The 24,070-nt window shown below is 44.1% G+C and overlaps 1 protein-coding gene across 2 annotated transcripts in view; it reads left to right on the forward strand.

Moving 5' to 3' along the window:
* The window catches only part of LOC135054721 (NACHT, LRR and PYD domains-containing protein 12-like), a 411,740-nt gene that overhangs the window by 73,667 nt on the left and 314,003 nt on the right, over positions 1–24,070 (forward strand). For both annotated transcript variants that reach the window (XM_063958010.1, XM_063958009.1), the window contains 2 exons: positions 1,519–1,557; positions 3,676–5,380. In XM_063958010.1, coding sequence (XP_063814080.1) covers positions 1,519–1,557; positions 3,676–5,380 — 1,744 coding nt within the window. The remainder of the gene's footprint in view (positions 1–1,518; positions 1,558–3,675; positions 5,381–24,070) is intronic.

Below are 24,070 nucleotides of genomic sequence, written 5' to 3' on the forward strand. Positions count from 1 at the left end.
CACTGCACTGGACTGGACTTATACAGCAGCACTGGACATATGGCAGCAGAGGACACCACCACTGTGACTGGACTGATGCAGCACGAGACACCACCACTGGACTGATGCAGGACAACACAGCACCACTGCACTGGACTGGACTTATAGAGCAGCACTGGAGATATGGCAGCAGAGGACACCACCACTGTGACTGGACTGATGCAGCACAAGACACCACCACTGGACTGATGCAGCACAAGACAGCACTGGAATGACACAAATAAAACAGAGCAGGTTGCCACACCACTTTCCCGCAAAAACAGACACTGAGGAGAGAGACGCATCCTCTCACTGCACTCTCCAGGACTGGACTCGGATCCGGGCTCGGGACGTGAAGTTCGGTAGGATTTGGTTCTCAGAGAACCGAAACCACTCATACCTACCTTAATCCAATTGAAATGTTGTGGAAGGACCTGAAGTGAGCAGTTCATGGGAAGAAACCCACCAACATAACAGAGTTGAAGCTGTTTTGTACAGAGGAATGAGGTAAAATTCCTCCATGCTAATGTTCAGGACTGTTTAACAATTACTGGAAAAGTTTAGATGCAGTTATTGCTGCACAAGGTTCACATAGTTTTGATACTGACAGATATATGATATTGGATCATTTTCCTCAATAAAAAAATGAGCACGTCTAATTTTTTAGTCTCATGTGTTTGATTTGGTTTCTATCTACTTTTAGTACTTGTGTGTGTGAAAATCTGAGGTAGTTTTATGCCAAATTTCAACAGAAATATAGAAAATTTTGAAGGGTTCACAAACTTTCAAGCACCACTATAAGTGCTAATAATATCTGCATAAACAGTGAGTGAACATTTACATAATTGGTACAGATGTGTCCGCCTAACTCTAGCCCTTCTAGTCATGCCATGCGGTTTAGTGACTTGATAGTGTCGAGCATCTTTTCGTTTGACTTTTCCATTAAAATGCATCTTACTCGCAAATAAATGCAAATAGGACGCACAAGCAGCTTATGCTGATTAACATGATATACAGCATGCCTATATTCTGCACAAGACTGTGGCTGTACCTGCATCATGCAGAAATCACTGTAGCGTAGCATTTCATCTGCAGATACAGCCATGGTCACACACAGACTATAGGCATGCTGCATATCACGTTAATCAGCATTGGCTGCTTGTGCACCCTGTTTGCATTGACTTGCAAATAAAACACATTTTAACCTAAAATAGTTGTACGAAAAGATGTCTGGCACTAAAGAGTCACACGGCGCTCATGTGTTGTCGGACACACCTGTAAGTTAGTATTGTCATCACTTTGTAAGGAGCATTTATATTGTAGTTCTAATGAGGATATTATGAATCACCCCTGTGTTGTATATAACAATCACCTGTTGCCTAGTCCCTCTCTTTAGACCTATTATCTCCTCAGGGACTTACAGTATCATTATTACTTACACTGGGGAATATGTTACATACAGTATGTAATGAGTATTCCTTTCTGCTCTTATCTTTACAGTTAAACCACAGGAGATGACTACCAATTTGACACTTGAAGGTTAGTGAAATATTCTTGCCACAAGCGTATTTCATTTTTACCCCCCCCCCCCCCTCCCCCATTTAAAAAAATATATAGAGATCTATTTAGTAAGCTTTGGTGGAGAGAAATAAAGTGGAGAGAGATAAAATATCAGCCAATCAGCTCCTGGCTTAGGCTTAGTACATCTGCCCCTTAATACGTGTTACATATTTGCAGAGGGAAAGTCAGCCATCTTAGGAGCACTAAGTTGATATACTGACTAACCATTCCCTGGCCCATTGGAACTGAATGAATGGATACAGCTGGTACTGCATACGTCTTTGTTTCCATTGTGTGATGATGGGGCAGAAATGCAGATTTGTCCCTAAGGTAGATGCAGTCATAGCTAACATGTCTGCCAGAACTATAACTACTCTGGGAGATGGTTCCTCTTAGGCACACCATGGACAGAAATATGGAGAGTTCTTTTACAAACCCTCATACAGTACTTCATCAGGAACCACATGAAAGTCAAGTGTATCTAAATGAAACTCCATGAGGGAAATGTAACAGCCTGCGACTTTCAGGCATTGGTGTGTTCCTGACCAGTCTGCCTGATGTGTTAAATAGAGATGAGCAGTTCAGTTTTATCGAGATCCAAACACAACGCACTTTGGCGTTTCAAGACAACTGAGTCACTTTGGGGTCGTATATCATATCATGTTATTCATGTTAAAAATACTGTAGAGGCAAAAACATGTCCAAACATTAGATGGTTTTAGCTATTTTTATCAATATTAAAGGAATCCAAAACCAAAACACAGGGGTCCATATGCATCTGTACTTTTAAATTGGCAATCATATACAACACATAATAATAATGTTGGATTTGCCTTGTAATTGATCGCCACTTTACAGTAAGATCTCGCCGATGCCTGCAAGTCACAGGCTATTAGATTTACCTCATGGAGTCTAATTTATATAAAGATGCAAGAAGCCATAGGCTAAGAAGACAAAACAACAGCTAGAAAATTCTTACTTCTTCTAAAATTCCCTTTTGAGCTTTGAGCACAACCATCTCCGGGCCATACTCAGGAACCAAGCATAATTGTGGTTGCTTCAGTTCATACAGTACTTTGCTACTCTCCCACAAGCTGCGGGAGACTCCTGATTTATCAGGTAGATCGCTTGCATCTCACCTGCTTCCTAGTGAAGCAAGCAGGATGAGGAGATCATACAGGGAATTGTTGTACCATATGGAGGAGCAGAGCTAAATAATGCAAATTCACATCATACAGCTCCTCCTCCTCCCCAAAGACCCATGAATCACAGCATTTTTGGGGAGGAGCTTAGTGATGTTCAGCCTGGTCCTGCTCCTCACAGTGGCAAACAATATCTCCTCTATGGGCTTCCTCTGGAGAGAATTTAAATGTAGGCAAGTACTGTATGCTTCAGAACAAAAAGACAAAGTATATACACTAGACTCTTCAAAGTAAGATGTCTGTTGCATTATACTGCCATGCAATATTTCAAGGAAAAGGAATAATTGGTGATTATAATGTTTTTCTCACATTATTTTAAATAGATGGAGCTGACTATTAAATTGTTAAAAAAAAGTCCATCTCAATATAGGTGACCCCTGGACCATAGTCCTGCATTCTTCTAATACCCCGACTGCAGCCAGTAACATCATGGCTCATACTGACTTCCCATAGCACACTGCCACAGGATCCTACCATTGGGCTTGGCCATGTTCTATATAATGTCCATTGCAGTGAAATACCTGTATAAGTGCTAGACTCTTATCATAAAGGAAATGGCTCCTTCCAGTAATCACTAGAGATGGAAGGTTCATAACAGCCAAGACCACGCTCTATGTCATGGCCATATAAGGTACAAACTGGTGTGTTTCAGTCTCAGTATTTTCACTTCAGATTTAAATGCAGAAACGGCACAGCTCAAAATTAAACAAAGAATAAAATAAATTATTAGTTTTGTCTGTACATTGAGACCATTTCTTGGTCTAAATTACAAGCTGTGTTTTGACATACTTGCCAAACAAAGACTCATTGTCTCTGAAGACATGTAATTTAAAGTAGGTTCTGCATGTTAAGGTATTTACTATTGTATTAATATATTCTTTTAAATCCTGTACAGGCTGCAGAGTAAGATATATGGATCAGATGAGAAGGAAATACCATGTTATTAAACATCATGATAAAAGACTAGGGAAAACTCTGAATCTGAAGAAAGAATACACCAGTCTTCTACTGATCAAGAAACATCGAGATGAAAAGGAGAGACAACATGAAATAACAGCTTCAGGCCAGAGGCATCTACAGATTATGCAGGACAGATCATCAGATAAATATTCCCCAACCACTATACAGGCTCTGTTTGATCCTGATGATAATGGAATTATTCCCAAAACTGTGGTGCTACAGGGACCTGCTGGAATAGGAAAGACTATGACCTCCCAGAAGATCATGCTGGACTGGGCCTCCGGGGAACTGTATAAAGGCAGATTTAATTTTGTGTTTTACATTAGCTGTAGAGAAGTCAACAACATCACTGGTAATATAAGCCTGGATGGATATATATCCAGCTATTTTGGAAGGACATGTTCATCTGATTTATTGCAATCAATTTTCCTTACCTCAGAAGAAATACTTTTCATTATTGATGGTTTGGATGAATTAAAATGGTCTTCAATGAATGACATAAAGGTTTGTGATGACCCATTTCAGGAGGTCTCAAAAGAAAGTCTTCTAAAAAGTTTGATTAAGAAAACATTGCTCAGTGACAGCTCACTAATCATCACCACAAGACCATTCTCACTGATGAAGTTGGTGGACCTTGCTGAATGTCTTCTGTATGTGGAAATTTTGGGGTTTGCAGGGAAAGACCGTGAAGAATATTTCAATAATTTCTTTGAAACCAAAGAACAAGCATACCTGGCTTTCAGTACAGTTAAGGACAATGATACTCTGTTCACCATGTGTGCTGTCCCAATAACTTGCTGGATTGTATGTTCTGTAGTAAATCCACTACTAAAAGAGGGATTATATGTGATTGATTCCAAGACAGCCACATCCATTTACCTGTTGTACTTAAATAGTTTAAAAAAGTATCATGGAACGGACCCTGGCCAGTCTATAAGCACATGTGTACATAAGCTGTGTGCTTTGGCCAATGAAGGAATTTGGGACCAGAGAATTCTATTTGAAGAATCAGATCTTGTAAGACATGGACTCTCTGTGTCAGAGGTGGAGTCTCTGTTTTTGAATGAGAACATCTTCCACAGGGACATCAACACCCGCACCTGCTACAGCTTCATCCATCTGAGTGTGCAGGAGTTCTTTGCTGCTCTTTACTATGTCCTGGATGATATTTCTGTAAAAGAACCTTACACTGACTTAAAAATGAGTAAGGTGAAAGACTTACTGGAGGCGGTAGAAGAGCAGCCACATGTAAAATTAACTATACGTTTCTTATTTGGTCTTTCAAGCGATAAACAAATTCAGGAGACTCGGAGAACCATTGGTTGTCCCATTTCCTTCAGGGAAAAACCTGTCTTAGAGGAATGGCTCAAAAGAAAGTCTTCAGATTGCCATAATGAGATACTAAACTGCCTTTACGAGACACAGGACGAGGTCTTTGTGGGGAGAATGATGTCTCACATTCTTAATGTGGGAATTAAAGGTCTTAATAAAGGGAACCAGGAGAACATTGGTTACCGAGCTTTAGCCTACTGCTTGGAGAGAAGTACAATACAGCATATTGTTTCTTTTCAAGCCTACACAATAGGACCAAAGGCTCGGAGAGTTCTATCAAAAGCATTTGCTAAGTGTCCACAACTTCGGTATGTATTTGACACATTACTAAAAATGTTTTCTTGTGGCATATAGATGTTCTGGAAGCAAAGGTTTCAACCTGATATAATCTATGATATACTATTTATGTTACTTAACGTTGTTGATTAGAGGACATGGTGGTAACAGACTAATGTTCTGTAGGTCTTTAGGAATATAATTCAATTAATAAAATAAAAGGGAAGAATATTTCACTCATTCCCAGTTAAATAATTGAATCCTATGTCGTACTTTTTTAATCTTTAATATGAATTGAGAGACTTACAGCCCTGTCCAGAGAGAGAGAGAGAGACACTTCTGAATACTCCTGATTGTTTTCAAGAGGGTTGGACTGGACTACGGGTGTTCAGGGGAAATCCCCAGTGGGCACCATTGCCTGAGAGCCCCAACCCATTCTCTAGGAGTCAGTAAATTGATGGAGCAGGATCATGGATGAATGCTGCCTATCAAAATAGGTGGTCCTTACATACAGTACTCTTGTCCCCTCCATTATAAAGGGCCCCTGTTTTCTGTGTCCTCTCTCGTGGATGGCCAAGTACCTCTGTGCTAGCTGGTTACAGCCCCTCTGGTGTCTTAACCTTGAGCCCCTACCACTGCAATTCCCTGTTGTGCCCTTCAAGCACTAGTCTGACACTCATTGTAAGGTGTGATTGCAATGTGTTGCTACTGTTTTCTGTAGAGGGAACGCTAAAAAAAATATACATTTACAATAGAGTTTCCCTATAACGGTTTGGTTGTACAGTTGGATTACAGTAAAAAAACCTAGCAGAAGCCATAGCTAAGTGCACGGCGGCAATGTGACTGTCAGGCAGTGTCAGGGCCAACTGTTTTTGTGAATCTGTTAGCCCTGGACCAACTGAAGGTGTAGGTGCTGGAGTATGGTGAAAACAGGGAGGACGAAGAAAGTTCAGTTTCATATCTTTATTAAAAGACGATTCCAATAATAATAATTATAATAATAATAATAATAATAATTTTATTTATATAGCGCTCTTTCTCCAACAGGACTCAAGGCGCTTTACAGACATCAAAAACAATACACATGATACAGAGGATTTACGTAATACAGCAATAGATAAGCCACACAGACATAATAAAAGAAAACCTTAAGCACACAGAAAGCATAATGCAGGATTGTTGTAGGCATTTTGGGTAATAACTTCCAAAGGTTGTGTATTCCACCCTCACAAGGTACCAAGTGTGGCAGCCATCTTGGGCGCTCAGCGTAGGATTACCCAGGGTGGAATAGTCCACCCCTAGAAGAGATGACACAAAATGGGGGTGATTTCAGAGTCCTACAGTTTAGAGTAGGGTTCCAACAAAACCACAAGGTCCATGTATTTTTTCATCCCATCCACAAGTGTACCATATGGGGCAGCCATGTTGGGCGCACTTTGAATGTTACACTGTGGTAGGTGAGCCATACAAGGGCCAAGTTCATATATGGGAAAACTGATGCTTATGTAGTAGTATGATGTACCCTGCATGTAGGGCACAATGGCAAGGTGTGCAATCAGTGGAGGTAAACATTACAGGAAAAACACATGGTGGGGTGGAAGCAAGCAATGGGAAAAAAAACAAAAACACAATAGCAGGTAATTAGAGGCAGAAGTAAAATTGGGATAACATTATTTTGATCAGATCTTAGTACGGGTGGGTAGGAGAATGTGGGGGGCATACTGAGTTAAATGACAATCATTAGTCACCGTATGTAAACTGACGTACTGCAATGAATGGCATAATGATAAGCTGGAACAGTATTATAGATGCATTGAAAAATGTTCATAGAACTGAGTTTAAACAGGCTTGAGAATGAATGAAGAATTGTCCAGATAAAGCAATGATTGGTTTCAAATTGTAAGGAGTGTTAACTGGATATTGTAGACATAAATGAATAACTGTAGAGACTTGTACTGAAGCTTAACAGTTAAACTGGAAGGCTGTGAAGAATTGTCCTTGAATGAAGCAACAATGAAGATACAATTACTGAATGGAATAATTGCAGGTTTGTGAAGATAATACTTGAAGAGCTGCAGCAGATGACAACGATGAAGAATGAGTTAAACTGGATGATGAGAGAACGAGAACCAGGATTAAGTAGAAACTTCCACAGACTACGTGAGGTATTTACTGAACAAACAGGGAAACCTCTCACATGACTCTGGGAATCCACTTGTTGCCACTTGGAGAGTGATTAACTGACAGCACAGCAGGGAGCTGGTGGATCTCTTGCAGTGAAGGCTGCAGGCAGACCCTTGGGAGCAGAGGCAATATCAGGACCACTGGAACCACCCAGTATATCATGGGGATAGCACAGAGCTAAGGCATACAGTAGATACAACAAAGCACTGGCTCAGAGTAACATAATCCCAGCCTCAATAAAGGCAGCACAGGCAGTGGATTGGCTAACACTTACCCACAGGTGTTTCACAAGTGCTCACAGGTGCTCATTTGGTCTCCAACATGTCCGCCTCCTATACTGCAGACACACAGTGGTGCCTTCGGCCATTTGGTCCCCGCACTCCCGGCTCCCAGAACCTGCATCACCTCTGCCGCTGACCACGCTGAATCCCCACACGGCAGCACAGAACCGCGAGCAACCGCGCCGGCAATGAACGGACCCCAGAACCTGAGTGGTGAGTGATCGGTTCGTGACAGTACCTCCCCCTTTAAGGGTGGACTCCGGACACCTTTGAGCTTTGTCAGGATGCTTGGAGTAGAATTTTTGCACCAGTCTTGGAGCATGAACATCATTTGCAAAAACCCAGGACTTCTCCGGACCATAACCCTTCCAATCAACAAGAAACTGCAGATATCCATATCGATGACGTGAGTCCACAATCTCCTTAACCTCAAATTCCTCATCCTGCAAAGAGTGAACTTTAGGAGGTTTGGACAGGACAGTACAAAACTTATTGAGAATAAAAGGTTTCAACAACGATGTATGAAAGGCGTTAGGAGTTAGGAATTTTAAAAGAAGGTGGCAACTTGACTTTGTATGCCACGGGACTGAGTACCTTTTCTATGGGAAATGGACCAATAAACTTGAGAGCAAACTTCTTAGAAGGAACTTTGAACTTAAGATTGCGAGTAGAATCCAAACTTGGTCTCATACCTTGTAGTTTGGAGCAGCCTTACATTTTCTATCTGCAAAAGATTTATAACGAGCAGAGAATTTAATCAACGACTTGCGCACACAACTCCAGATTTTAGACAAACGTTGAAGCACTTGATCTGCTGCTGGAGCCTCTTGAGCTGACAACGGATAGAACTCTGGCACACGAGGATGATAACCAAAGTTAGTATAAAACGGCATAGATTCTGAAGATGAATGAAAGCTAATTATGAGCAAATTCTGCTAATGGAAGGTAGTCAATCCAATCATCCTGTGAGGAAGATATGTATAACCGGAGAAAGGTTTCAAGATCTTGATTTATTCTCTCAGTTTGTTCATCTGTCTGGGGATGATATGCCGAAGAAAAATTCAACTTAATGTTTAAAGATGAACAAAGTGACCTCCAATACTTGGCTACAAACTGTGTTCCCTGATCAAATATGATCTCTTGAGGAAGTCCATGCAATGTAAAGATCTCAGAAATGAATAATCTGGCTAGTGAAGGAGCTGATGCAGTTAACGGAATGAAATGCACAGTTTTTTCTAAAATCGATCAACTATCACCCAAATGGTATTCCGCCCTTTTGATGGAGGTAAATCGTCACGAAATCCATTGAGATATGAGTCCACGGTTGTTTGGGTATAGATAACTGATGTAACAAACCTGGAGGAGAACCCCTTGGACTCTTATGTTGGGCACATTTAGGACATGCTGCTATAAACTCTTGAACATAGGCTTTAAGACGTGGCCACCAGTAAGACTGTTGAATAAATTTGAGAGTCTTTAGGACCCCAGGATGACCCATGAAGGATGAAGAATGAGCCCATGTAAGTAGTCATTTTCAAAGATTTGTATCGAGAAAGGTTTTGCCAGGTGAAGGAACTGGGACCGGAGAAGTTTGAGTCGTTAAAAAGGACGTAGGATTCACAATGGCTTGATTCGTGGTGGCATCATTTAATTCGAAAGAATTGAAGGACCGAGAAAGGGAATGTGTTTTCTTGTTTTGAGACCCTGGATGATAGGTGAGCTTAAAATTAAATCAGGTGAAGAAAAGAGCCCATCGAGCTTGTCGTGGATTCAAACACTGAGCCGACTGCAGATAAAGAAGATTCTTATGATCAGTATATACTGTGATGGGGTGTTGTGCTCCCTCTAGAAGGTATCTCTACTCCTCAAATGCCAATTTGATGGCAAGTAATTCCTGCTCCCCAATAGCATAGCCGGTAGAAACTTACGGGAGAAATATCCGCAGGGTTGGACTTTTTTATTTTCAAAGAGTTGTGGCAACACAGATCCCACTGCTTCCGTAGATGTGTCTACCTTCACTAGAAAGGGACGGTTCAAATCCGGTTGTCAAAGAATGGGAGCTGACACAAAAGCTTGCTTCAAATCGGAGAAGGCTTTGATTGCTTCAGAAGACCAGTTCATAGGATTTGCACCCTTGCAAGTCAGGGCTGTGATGGGCGCGGCCAATGTAGAGTAATTCTTAATGAATTTCCTATAAAAATTAGCAAAGCCAAGGAATCTCTGAATCCCCTTGAGAGTCGTAGGAGTGGACCAGTCTCGGATAGCTTGTACCTTTACAGGATCCATACAAAGCTCTGATCTGGAAATAATATAACCAAGGAACGGTATAGAAGATACTTCAATTGTATACTTCTCCAACTTACAATATAGTTGATTTTTCCTCAGGTAGGTTAGTACCTCTTTTTACTTGGAGACGGTGTGACTTCAGATCCTTGGAGAATATTAAGATATCATCCAAGTGCACTACTAAACACTTGGAAAGAAGAACTCAAAAAAAGTTCGTTCACATAGCTTTGGAAAACTGCAGGAGCATTACAAAGATCAAAAGGCATTACAAGGTATGTGTAATGCCCATCCCGGGTATTAATGTCAGTCTTCCACTCATTCCCTGCACAGATACAAATTAAATTGTAGGCTCCATGAAGATCTAATTTCGTAAACACTGTAGCTCCCTTTACCAAGTCGAATAATTCTGGAATTAACGGCAATGGGTACTTGTTCTTCACAGTGATCTCATTAAGTCCGCAATAATATATGCATGGTCGTAAGCCATCGTCTTTCTTCTTAACGAAGTAGAATCCAGCTCCTGCAGGTGAAGAAGATGGTCTAATAAATCCTTTGGCTCAATTGTCTTGTATATAGTCAGACATATCTTGAGTCTCCGGAATGGACAGCGGATAAATTCGCCCCCTAGGAGGTGTTTTGCCCGGCACCAAATCGATTAGGCAGTCCCATTCGCGGTGAGAGGGTAAGGAGTCTGCCGCTTGTTTACTGAAGACATCCACAAAAAGATTGATAGACTGAAGGTAACTTGGGAAGACCGACTGACCGGAGGAATTTAACTGAAGTTAAACAGTCCTTGGTTTAAGATTAACCCCATGAAAGAATTTCCATGGTTTGCCAGTTGAATTGTGGATTATGTTTCTGCAGCCAAGGTAATCCAAGTATCACATCATGAGAGGCTTTGGGAATCACGAGGAAAGAAATATATTCAGAATGGAGCACACCAACTTTCATCTTGAGACATACGGTTCGATGAGTAATTATGCCATCTGGAATTTGACTTCCATCCACTGCTGTAACAGAACCTGCTCCTTCCAGAGGCAAGGTTTGAACTTTAGATCGTATGACAAAGGCTGAGGTGATGAAGTTCTTGACTGCCCCGGAATCTAGGAGAGCAGAAACTTTAACTGTAGAACTCGGAACTTCTAAACGAATAGGCAAAGTTGGCTCCTTCCCAGAACGTGATTCCAAAGTAACTCCTAGGTTAACCTCTCTTGAATAAGCTAGGAGCAAGAGTTTCCCGGTCGGAGTTTGCAAGACTTAATGAAATGTTTGGAGGATCCGCAGTACATGCAGAGGTTACCCTGTCGATGATGAATTTATACCTCCTTCTTGAGGCGAGAGCGCCTGATCTGCATAGGCTCCTCTGTCGTTACAGGAGACTGAGATGAAGAAGAATCTTGTTGAGGTCTGGGACGATAGCGTGGACTAGATCGCTTGGCCTTGGATTTCTCTAAACATCGCTCTCTGTAACGTAGCTCAAGTTTATTACAGATGGAAATTAATTCATCCCGCTTAGTTGGCACATCACGGACGGTTAAATCATCCTTGATTCTTTCTGAGAGTGCATTCCAAAATGCCGCAACCAGGGCCTCCTCATTCCAGTTTAACTCTAAAGACAACGTGCACAACTGAATAATATATTGATTAACCGGACTTAAACCTTGATGTAGACGGAGAATCTCTAAAGATGCAGAGGTGGTTCTACCTGGTTCATCTAAGATTTTCCAGAAGGATGATATGTACTCTTCCTAATTAGAGAGAATAGGATCTCCCCTCTCCCACAGTGGTGACGCCCACTCCAAGGCCTGACCGGACAGGAGGGCAATAATATATGTGAGCTTAGAATGGGCTGATGGAAAACTAGCAGACAACAGTTCGAACTGGGTCTCGCATTGGTTTGAACTTTAGATCGTATGACAAAGGCTGAGGTGATGAAGTTCTTGACTGCCCCGGAATCTAGGAGAGCAGAAACTTTAACTGTAGAACTCGGAACTTCTAAACGAATAGGCAAAGTTGGCTCCTTCCCAGAACGTGATTCCAAAGTAACTCCTAGGTTAACCTCTCTTGAATAAGCTAGGAGCAAGAGTTTCCCGGTCGGAGTTTGCAAGACTTAATGAAATGTTTGGAGGATCCGCAGTACATGCAGAGGTTACCCTGTCGATGATGAATTTATACCTCCTTTTTGAGGTGAGAGCGCCTGATCTGCATAGGCTCCTCTGTCGTTACAGGAGACTGAGATGAAGAAGAATCTTGTTGAGGTCTGGGACGATAGCGTGGACTAGATCGCTTGGCCTTGGATTTCTCTAAACATCGCTCTCTGTAACGTAGATCAAGTTTATTACAGATGGAAATTAATTCATCCCGCTTAGTTGGCACATCACGGACGGTTAAATCATCCTTGATTCTTTCTGAGAGTGCATTCCAAAATGCCGCAACCAGGGCCTCCTCATTTCAGTTTAACTCTAAAGACAACGTGCACAACTGAATAATATATTGATTAACCGGACTTAAACCTTGATGTAGACGGAGAATCTCTAAAGATGCAGAGGTGGTTCTACCTGGTTCATCTAAGATTTTCCAGAAGGATGATATGTACTCTTCCTAATTAGAGAATAGGATCTCCCCTCTCCCACAGTGGTGACGCCCACTCCAAGGCCTGACCGGACAGGAGGGCAATAATATATGTGAGCATAGAATGGGCTGATGGAAAACTAGCAGACAACAGTTCGAACTGGGTCTCGCATTGGTTCAGAAATCCTCTGCAACGCTTTGGGATCCCGTCAAACTTACTTGGCGAAGGTAACTGCAGACGAGACATTGGAGTTCTGTTCCTGGTCCTGTTTTTGGAGTAACATGTGATTAAAGCTCACGTAGAGTGTTGCCACAGAGAAGCACATAAGTAAGGCACTCTGAATTTTACAGAAGGCTCTGGTTTTGAGTAACTAATCAGATCCTAGTCTCTTGCTAAAGTCCATACAAAATATCACAGCAGGGACATAAGCAAATGCCTGGGAGGCTCTGTTCCTGCAGAATCACACATTTCCTATCAGGGTCCCCTTTGTGGCCACTATGTGTTTGCACAGTCTCTGATTGGGGTGTTGAGGAACAGGAATGTCTCTTTCCCTACCCAGAGGGGACTCTGGTAGTAACAGGCCCCACCACTTATAAGGCAGTGGGGACAGGGGTGACCAGGTACCTGTTGCAACAGTGAGTCCTCCGGCTGATAAACTCTTTCTTGTGGCTGCAGCCACAGCCACCCAAGAGTGCCGAACTTCAGCTACACTCTTCCCCCATTCCTGCGGTAGCTGGCCGCATCCCACTAGCCGCCAGCCGTGTCTCACTCCCTGCACTCGCGGCGGTGTTTTCACTTCACACCACCGTGCTCCCCGTCTGCTTTACGCTCCTGCTAGCCTCGTCCTCTCCTCCACACACGTGGTGGCTCTCTCCGGCAGTAGCTTCTCCTCCTTTCTCCTGGCATGTTCCTCCTCCCTGACAATCACATGCCTCCTTGGGCTTCCCACTCTCTGGAAAACATATGGACTGCTCTGGGTCCTAATGCCCCACAGCTCTTCTCTTTCTGTCCTGGCTGTTGCTGGGCAACCAGGTAACGGATTTAACCCTTACAGTGTCTTTTTAATAAAAGCCTCTTTGGCAGCATTAACTGCCATTAGGGGAGGAACTAATGTGCAGCAGGGTACCCCAAACATGGGTACCACAGGGGCAGCAGCCACAGTCCAGCACACAGCAACAATGTGACTGTCAGACAGGTGTTAAAGGGGCAGTAGCCACTGCCCAGCATACAGTGACAATGTGACTGTCAGACAGGTTTTACAGGGGCAGCAGCCATAGCCCAGCACACAGCAGCAATGTGACTGTCAGACAAGTGTTACAGGGGCAGCAGCCATAGCCCAGTGCACAGCAGCAATGTGACTGTCAGACAAGTATTACAGTGGCAGCAGCCATAGTCCAGCACACAGCAGCAATGTGACTGTCAGATGGGTGTTACAGTGGCAGTAGCCATAGCCCAGTATACAGCCCAGCACATAGCTGCACTGTGACTGTCAAGACAGGTATTACAGGGGCAGCAGCCATAGGCTAGTGCACAGCAGCAATGTGACTGTCAGCAGAGCCGGCCCTAACCAATGTGATGCCCTAGGCAAGAATTTGGTTGGTGCCCCCTAGCACTGCTGCTAGTTCTGCCTCTGACCCTGCACCCCTTTCCCGGCACCCTCACCCCTCATCCATACCAGTCCTCATTTTGGTGTTCCTACCCCCTATATTTTAAATAAAACAGTGTGCACATTCGGCACACAGCCTAAAAAGGGGCATGTACTTGCTGTGAAGGGGCATGGCCATACAATAGTAACCCCAATTCAATTTACGGCACATATTAGTTCAACTTTATTCACATTTTATCATGCAGTAGTTTCTCTTATTCACATTACATCACACAGTAGTACCAATTTAACATATATACGTTACTCCTCACAGTAGTGCCCCTTATTCACATTACACCACACCATATTGCTCTTTATTCACATTAGACCACACAGTAGTGCCCCTTACACATATGGCACACATTATTAATGTCCTTATAAACATAATGCGCCTTACACATTATGCCAACCATTATTAATGACACACATAGTGCCCCTTACACATATGCTTCACATTATTAGTACACTTATTCGCATAATGCCCTTTACACATATGCTGCACATTATTAATGCACTTATACACATAATGACACACATAGTGCCCCTTACACATATGCCGCACATTATTAATGCATTTATACACATGACACACATAATGCCCCTTACACATATGCCGAACGCTATGGCACAACCAACCCACCCGCACACAGCACTCACACAGCCGCTAACACTGTGACCTCTACCTCTGCTTGGATACAGATGTGTCCGCATACATATTGCCTCAATATATGCAGCAGGAGATGCCATCTCTAGGCTACCACTGCTAAAGTCGGGAACCCTTTTTGCCGAAAATATGTCTTACTTGCATTGCTATGTGACTAGGATGCACAAGCAGTTTCTGCTGATGAAAATGATATGCGCAACGTAGCATTTTATATGCAGATACAGCCGCAGGCACACACAGAATATTGGCATGCCGCATATCATTTTAATCAGCAGAATCTGCTTATGCCCCATGGCATTCCAAATGCCCTAGGCAATTGCCTAGTTTGCCTATGTCTAGGGCCGGCTCTGTCAGACAGGTATTACAGGGGCGGCAGCCATAGCCCAGCGCACAGCAGCAATGTGACTGTCAGACAGGTGTTACAGGGGCAGCAGCCATAGCCCAGCGCACAGCAGCAATGTGACCATCAGACAGGTGTTACAGGGGCAGCAGCCATAGCCCAGCACAGAGCAGCAATGTGACTGTCAGACAGGTGTTACAGGGACAGCAGCCATAGCCCTGTGCACAGCTACAATGTGACTGTCAGACAGGTGTTACAGGGGCAGCAGCCATATCCCAGCACAGAGCAGCAATGTGACTGTCAGACAGGTGTTACAGGGGCAGCAGCCATAGCCCAGCACACAGCAGCAATGTGACTGTCAGACAGGTGTTACAGGAGCAGCAGCTTGGCGCAACATGCTCCAAAGAGCAAAATAAGGTATCATCATGTGACCTGACCATTTACTATTATTAGTAATTTACACTGTGTATCACCACTCTATACACCATGCATACCTATGTATAGTAGAGATGAGCGCCTGAAATTTTTCGGGTTTTGTGTTTTGGTTTTGGGTTCGGTTCCGCGGCCGTGTTTTGGGTTCGAACGCGTTTTGGCAAAACCTCACCGAATTTTTTTTGTCGGATTCGGGTGTGTTTTGGATTTGGGTGTTTTTTTCAAAAAACACTAAAAAACAGCTTAAATCATAGAATTTGGGGGTCATTTTGATCCCAAAGTATTATTAACCTCAAAAACCATAATTTACACTCATTTTCAGTCTATTCTGAATACCTCACACCTCACAATATTATTTTTAGTCCTAAAATTTGCACCGAGGTCGCTGTGTGAGTAAGATAAGCGACCCTAGTGGCCGACACAAACACCGGGCCCATCTAGGAGTGGCACTGCAGTGTCACGCAGGATGTCCCTTCCAAAAAACCCTCCCCAAACAGCACATGACGCAAAGAAAAAAAGAGGCGCAATGAGGTAGCTGTGTGAGTAAGATTAGCGACCCTAGTGGCCGACACAAACACCGGGCCCATCTAGGAGTGGCACTGCAGTGTCACGCAGGATGGCCCTTCCAAAAAACCCTCCCCAAACAGCACATGACGCAAAGAAAAAAAGAGGCGCAATGAGGTAGCTGTGTGAGTAAGATTAGCGACCCTAGTGGCCGACACAAACACCGGGCCCATCTAGGAGTGGCACTGCAGTGTCACGCAGGATGTCCCTTCCAAAAAACCCTCCCCAAACAGCACATGACGCAAAGAAAAAAAGAGGCGCAATGAGGTAGCTGTGTGAGTAAGATTAGCGACCCTAGTGGCCGACACAAACACCGGGCCCATCTAGGAGTGGCACTGCAGTGTCACGCAGGATGTCCCTTCCAAAAAACCCTCCCCAAACAGCACATGACGCAAAGAAAAAAAGAGGCGCAATGAGGTAGCTGTGTGAGTAAGATTAGCGACCCTAGTGGCCGACACAAACACCGGGCCCATTTAGGAGTGGCACTGCAGTGTCACGCAGGATGTCCCTTCCAAAAAACCCTCCCCAATCAGCACATGATGCAAAGAAAAAGAAAAGAAAAAAGAGGTGCAAGATGGAATTGTCCTTGGGCCCTCCCACCCACCCTTATGTTGTATAAACAAAACAGGACATGCACACTTTAACCAACCCATCATTTCAGTGACAGGGTCTGCCACACGACTGTGACTGATATGACGGGTTGGTTTGGACCCCCCCCAAAAAAGAAGCAATTAATCTCTCCTTGCACAAACTGGCTCTACAGAGGCAAGATGTCCACCTCATCATCACCCTCCGATATATCACCATGTACATCCCCCTCCTCACAGATTATCAATTCGTCCCCACTGGAATCCACCATCTCAGCTCCCTGTGTACTTTGTGGAGGCAATTGCTGCTGGTCAATGTCTCCGCGGAGGAATTGATTATAATTCATTTTAATGAACATCATCTTCTCCACATTTTCTGGATGTAACCTCGTACGCCGATTGCTGACAAGGTGAGCGGCGGCACTAAACACTCTTTCGGAGTACACACTTGTGGGAGGGCAACTTAGGTAGAATAAAGCCAGTTTGTGCAAGGGCCTCCAAATTGCCTCTTTTTCCTGCCAGTATAAGTACGGACTGTGTGACGTGCCTACTTGGATGCGGTCACTCATATAATCCTCCACCATTCTATCAATGTTGAGAGAATCATATGCAGTGACAGTAGACGACATGTCCGTAATCGTTGTCAGGTCCTTCAGTCCGGACCAGATGTCAGCAGCAGCAGTCGCTCCAGACTGCCCTGCATCACCGCCAGCGGGTGGGCTCGGAATTCTGAGCCTTTTCCTCGCACCCCCAGTTGCGGGAGAATGTGAAGGAGGAGATGTTGACAGGTCGCGTTCCGCTTGACTTGACAATTTTGTCACCAGCAGGTCTTTCAACCCCAGCAGACTTGTGTCTGCCGGAAAGAGAGATCCAAGGTAGGCTTTAAATCTAGGATCGAGCACGGTGGCCAAAATGTAGTGCTCTGATTTCAACAGATTGACCACCCGTGAATCCTTGTTAAGCGAATTAAGGGCTCCATCCACAAGTCCCACATGCCTAGCGGAATCGCTCCGTGTTAGCTCCTCCTTCAATGTCTCCAGCTTCTTCTGCAAAAGCCTGATGAGGGGAATGACCTGACTCAGGCTGGCAGTGTCTGAACTGACTTCACGTGTGGCAAGTTCAAAGGGCATCAGAACCTTGCACAACGTTGAAATCATTCTCCACTGCGCTTGAGACAGGTGCATTCCACCTACTATATCGTGCTCAATTGTATAGGCTTGAATGGCCTTTTGCTGCTCCTCCAACCTCTGAAGCATATAGAGGGTTGAATTCCACCTCGTTACCACTTCTTGCTTCAGATGATGGCAGGGCAGGTTCAGTAGTTTTTGGTGGTGCTCCAGTCTTCTGTACGTGGTGCCTGTACGCCGAAAGTGTCCCGCAATTCTTCTGGCCACCGACAGCATCTCTTGCACGCCCCTGTCGTTTTTTAAAAAATTCTGCACCACCAAATTCAAGGTATGTGCAAAACATGGGACGTGCTGGAATTTGCCCATATTTAATGCACACACAATATTGCTGGCGTTGTCCGATGCCACAAATCCACAGGAGAGTCCAATTGGGGTAAGCCATTCCGCGATGATCTTCCTCAGTTGCCGTAAGAGGTTTTCAGCTGTGTGCGTATTCTGGAAAGCGGTGATACAAAGCGTAGCCTGCCTAGGAAAGAGTTGGCGTTTGCGAGATGCTGCTACTGGTGCCGCCGCTGCTGTTCTTGCGGCGGGAGTCCATACATCTACCCAGTGGGCTGTCACAGTCATATAGTCCTGACCCTGCCCTGCTCCACTTGTCCACATGTCCGTGGTTAAGTGGACATTGGGTACAACTGCATTTTTTAGGACACTGGTGAGTCTTTTTCTGACGTCCGTGTACATTCTCGGTATCGCCTGCCTAGAGAAGTGGAACCTAGATGGTATTTGGTAACGGGGGCACACTGCCTCAATAAATTGTCTAGTTCCCTGTGAACTAACGGCGGATACCGGACGCACGTCTAACACCAACATAGTTGTCAAGGCCTCAGTTATCCGCTTTGCAGTAGGATGACTGCTGTGATATTTCATCTTCCTCGCAAAGGACTGTTGAACAGTCAATTGCTTACTGGAAGTAGTACATGTGGGCTTACGACTTCCCCTCTGGGATGACCATCGACTCCCAGCGGCAACAACAGCAGCGCCAGCAGCAGTAGGCGTTACACGCAAGGATGCATCGGAGGAATCCCAGGCAGGAGAGGACTCGTCAGAATTGCCAGTGACATGGCCTGCAGGACTATTGGCATTCCTGGGGAAGGAGGAAATTGACACTGAGGGAGTTGGTGGGGTGGTTTGCGTGAGCTTGGTTACAAGAGGAAGGGATTTACTGGTCAGTGGACTGCTTCCGCTGTCACCCAAAGTTTTTGAACTTGTCACTGACTTATTATGAATGCGCTGCAGGTGACGTATAAGGGAGGATGTTCCGAGGTGGTTAACGTCCTTACCCCTACTTATTACAGCTTGACAAAGGGAACACACGGCTTGACACCTGTTGTCCGCATTTCTGGTGAAATACCTCCACACCGAAGAGCTGATTTTTTTGGTATTTTCACCTGGCATGTCAACGGCCATATTCCTCCCACGGACAACAGGTGTCTCCCCGGGTGCCTGACTTAAACAAACCACCTCACCATCAGAATCCTCCTGGTCAATTTCCTCCCCAGCGCCAGCAACACCCATATCCTCCTCATCCTGGTGTACTTCAACACTGACATCTTCAATCTGACTATCAGGAACTGGACTGCGGGTGCTCCTTCCAGCACTTGCAGGGGGCGTGCAAATGGTGGAAGGCGCATGCTCTTCACGTCCAGTGTTGGGAAGGTCAGGCATCGCAACCGACACAATTGGACTCTCCTTGTGGATTTGGGATTTCGAAGAATGCACAGTTCTTTGCTGTGCTGCTTTTGCCAGCTTGAGTCTTTTCATTTTTCTAGCGAGAGGCTGAGTGCTTCCATCCTCATGTGAAGCTGAACCACTAGCCATGAACATAGGCCAGGGCCTCAGCCGTTCCTTGCCACTCCGTGTGGTAAATGGCATATTGGCAAGTTTACGCTTCTCCTCCGACAATTTTATTTTAGGTTTTGGAGTCCTTTTTTTTTCTGATATTTGGTGTTTTGGATTTGACATGCTCTGTACTATGACATTGGGCATCGGCCTTGGCAGACGACGTTGCTGGCATTTCATCGTCTCGGCCATGACTAGTGGCAGCAGCTTCAGCACGAGGTGGAAGTGGATCTTGATCTTTCCCTAATTTTGGAACCTCAACATTTTTGTTCTCCATATTTTAATAGGCACAACTAAAAGGCACCTCAGGTAAACAATGGAGATGGATACTAGTATACAATTATGGACTGCCTGCCGACTGCAGACACAGAGGTAGCCACAGCCGTGAACTACCGTACTGTACTGTGTCTGCAGCTAATATAGACTGGTTGATAAAGAGAAGATGTCTATGTAACTATGTATGTATAAAGAAGAATGAAAAAAATCCACGGTTAGGTGGTATACAATTATGGACGGACTGCCTGCCGAGTGCAGACACAGAGGTAGCCACAGCCGTGAACTACCGTACTGTACTGTGTCTGCAGCTAATATAGACTGGTTGATAAAGAGAAGATGTCTATGTAACTATGTATGTATAAAGAAGAATGAAAAAAAACCACGGTTAGGTGGTATACAATTATGGACGGACTGCCTGCCGAGTGCAGACACAGAGGTAGCCACAGCCGTGAACTACCGTACTGTACTGTGTCTGCAGCTAATATAGACTGGTTGATAAAGAGAAGATGTCTATGTAACTATGTATGTATAAAGAAGAATGAAAAAAATCCATGGTTAGGTGGTATTACAATTATGGACGGACTGCCTGCCGAGTGCAGAGACACAGAGGTAGCCACAGCCGTGAACTACCGTACTGTGTCTGCTGCGACTGGATGATAAATGATATAAAAAATATATATATATCACTACTGCAGCCGGACAGGTATATATTATATATTATATAATGACGGACCTGCTGGACACTGTCTGTCAGCAGAATGAGTTTTATTTTTATAGAATAAAAAAAAAAAAAACACACAAGTGAAGTCACACGACGAGTGTTTAACTTTTTCAGGCAATCACAATATAAGTATACTACTAACTATACTGGTGGTCAGTGTGGTCAGGTCACTGGTCAGTCACACTGGCAGTGGCACTCCTGCAGCAAAAGTGTGCACTGTTTAATTTTAATATAATATGTACTCCTGGCTCCTGCTATAACCTATAACTGGCACTGCAGTAGTGCTCCCCAGTCTCCCCCACAATTATAAGCTGTGTGAGCTGAGCAGTCAGACAGATATATAATATATATAGATGATGCAGCACACTGGCCTGAGCCTGAGCAGTGCACTGCACAGTGCACACAGATATGGTATGTGACTGACTGAGTCACTGTGTGTATCGCTTTTTTCAGGCAGAGAACGGATATATTAAATAAACTGCACTGTGTGTCTGGTGGTCACTCACTATATAATATATTATGTACTCCTGGCTCCTGCTATAACCTATAACTGGCACTGCAGTAGTGCTCCCCAGTCTCCCCCACAATTATAAGCTGTGTGAGCTGAGCAGTCAGACAGATATATATAATATTATATATAGATAATAGATGATGCAGCACACTGGCCTGAGCCTGAGCAGTGCACACAGATATGGTATGTGACTGACTGAGTCACTGTGTGTATCGCTTTTTTCAGGCAGAGAACGGATATATTAAATAAACTGCACTGTGTGTCTGGTGGTCACTCACTATATAATATATTATGTACTCCTGGCTCCTGCTATAACCTATAACTGGCACTGCAGTAGTGCTCCCCAGTCTCCCCCACAATTATAAGCTGTGTGAGCTGAGCAGTCAGACAGATATATATAATATTATATATAGATAATAGATGATGCAGCACACTGGCCTGAGCCTGAGCAGTGCACACAGATATGGTATGTGACTGACTGAGTCACTGTGTGTATCGCTTTTTTCAGGCAGAGAACGGATATATTAAATAAACTGCACTGTGTGTCTGGTGGTCACTCACTATATAATATATTATGTACTCCTGGCTCCTGCTATAACCTATAACTGGCACTGCAGTAGTGCTCCCCAGTCTCCCCCACAATTATAAGCTGTGTGAGCTGAGCAGTCAGACAGATATATATAATATTATATATAGATAATAGATGATGCAGCACACTGGCCTGAGCCTGAGCAGTGCACACAGATATGGTATGTGACTGAGTCACTGTGTGCTGTGTATCGCTTTTTTCAGGCAGAGAACGGATTATAAAGTAAACTGCACTGTCCTCACTAGTAAACTCTCTCCACTCAGTCTCTACACTTCTACAGTAACAGTACTCCTCCTAGTCAGCTCCAGTAAATCTCTCTCAGTCTCTTATAATCTAAATGGAGAGGACGCCAGCCACGTCCTCTCCCTATCAATCTCAATGCACGTGTGAAAATGGCGGCGACGCGCGGCTCCTTATATAGAATCCGAGTCTCGCGATAGAATCCGAGCCTCGCGAGAATCCGACAGCGTCATGATGACGTTCGGGCGCGCTCGGGTTAACCGAGCAAGGCGGGAAGATCCGAGTCTGCTCGGACCCGTGAAAAAAACCATGAAGTTCTGGCGGGTTCGGATTCAGAGAAACCGAACCCGCTCATCTCTAATGTATAGGACACATTTTGATTAGAGACGTGTGCCGGACTATTTGCGTCTAAGTTGTTGTCCAGTTTTGGCATTAAAGTTCAGCCATGACTGGTTTTGGTTTTGTATTTTTTCCAAAAATTTAGAAAAAAGTTAAAATCACAATGTTGGGGCCTGTTTTTCTTCTAAGAGTATTCTTAAACTCAATAACATTAATGTCCACTAATTTCCAGTCAATTTTGACCAACTTACAGCTCACAATATTGTTTTAACCAGCTTTATGCCAAAGGCTGCAATGAGCTGTCTGGTTACTAAGCAACAGAGCAGCAGCTCAAACATACGGCAGTTGTTTCTGTTTAAAAATGTTTAGCAAATTAGTACTGTAATGTATTAACAATAATCAAACCAACTAGCACAGAAATGTACTAAGAATCATGTGTGGAATATCATCAAAACAACAGTAGTAGTAGGTAACAAGTAGCAAATAAAAACCCTAAACTGTGAGTAAAATATTAACAGCAGGGCCCCCAGGACATGCTTGTTCTCAGTGCCCAATCTTTACCTCCTTCCTGAGGGCCCTCGGCCATAATGGCTGGCACTCTGTGCCAATGTAAAGCCCAGATCAATAAAAATAAAAAAAATTAGCAGTTCACCAAAATCTCACCAACCATAAAACAGTGTTACTGTACGTATCTTCAGGTCCGATACAGAGCAGGTTGGATACAGTGCAGGTAAAGGTGCATATGTACGGTGACTATCTTTACTTGAGATTTTGACTATGTGAGATTTTTTGACTATAATATTTACTATATTGTACACAATTATATTTTCTTGTGATAACGACCCGACAGGAGCACACATCGGTATCGCAAGCTGTGTACACATGGGCCCTCATTCCGAGTTGTTCGCTCGTTCTTTTTCATCGCATCGCAGTGAAAATCCGCTTAGTACGCATGCGCAATGTTCGCACTGCGACTGCGCCAAGTAACTTTGCTATGAAGATAGGATTTTTACTCACGGCTTTTCCATCGCTCCGGCGATCGTAATGTGATTGACAGGAAATGGGTGTTACTGGGCGGAAACACGGCGTTATATGGGCGTGTGGATGAAAACGCTACCGTTTCCGGGGAAAACGCAGGAGTGGCCGGAGAAACGGTGGGAGTGCCTGGGCGAACGCTGGGTGTGTTTGTGACGTCAAACCAGGAACGACAAGCACTGAACTGATCGCAGATGCCGAGTAAGGTTGAAGCTACTCAGAAACTGCTAAGTAGTTTGTAATCGCAATATTGCGAATACATCGGTCGCAATTTTAAGAAGCTAAGATACACTCCCAGTAGGCGTAGGCTTAGCGTGTGTAACTCTGCTAAAATCGCCTTGCGACCGATCAACTCGGAATGAGGGCCATGATGCGATTTGCACTAACTTTCCTTACGATTTTGACTATATAGTCAAAATCGTAAGGTTAC

Source organism: Pseudophryne corroboree, chromosome 3 (genome assembly GCF_028390025.1).
Source record: "Pseudophryne corroboree isolate aPseCor3 chromosome 3, aPseCor3.hap2, whole genome shotgun sequence".
Classification (NCBI taxonomy): Eukaryota; Metazoa; Chordata; class Amphibia; order Anura; family Myobatrachidae; genus Pseudophryne; species Pseudophryne corroboree.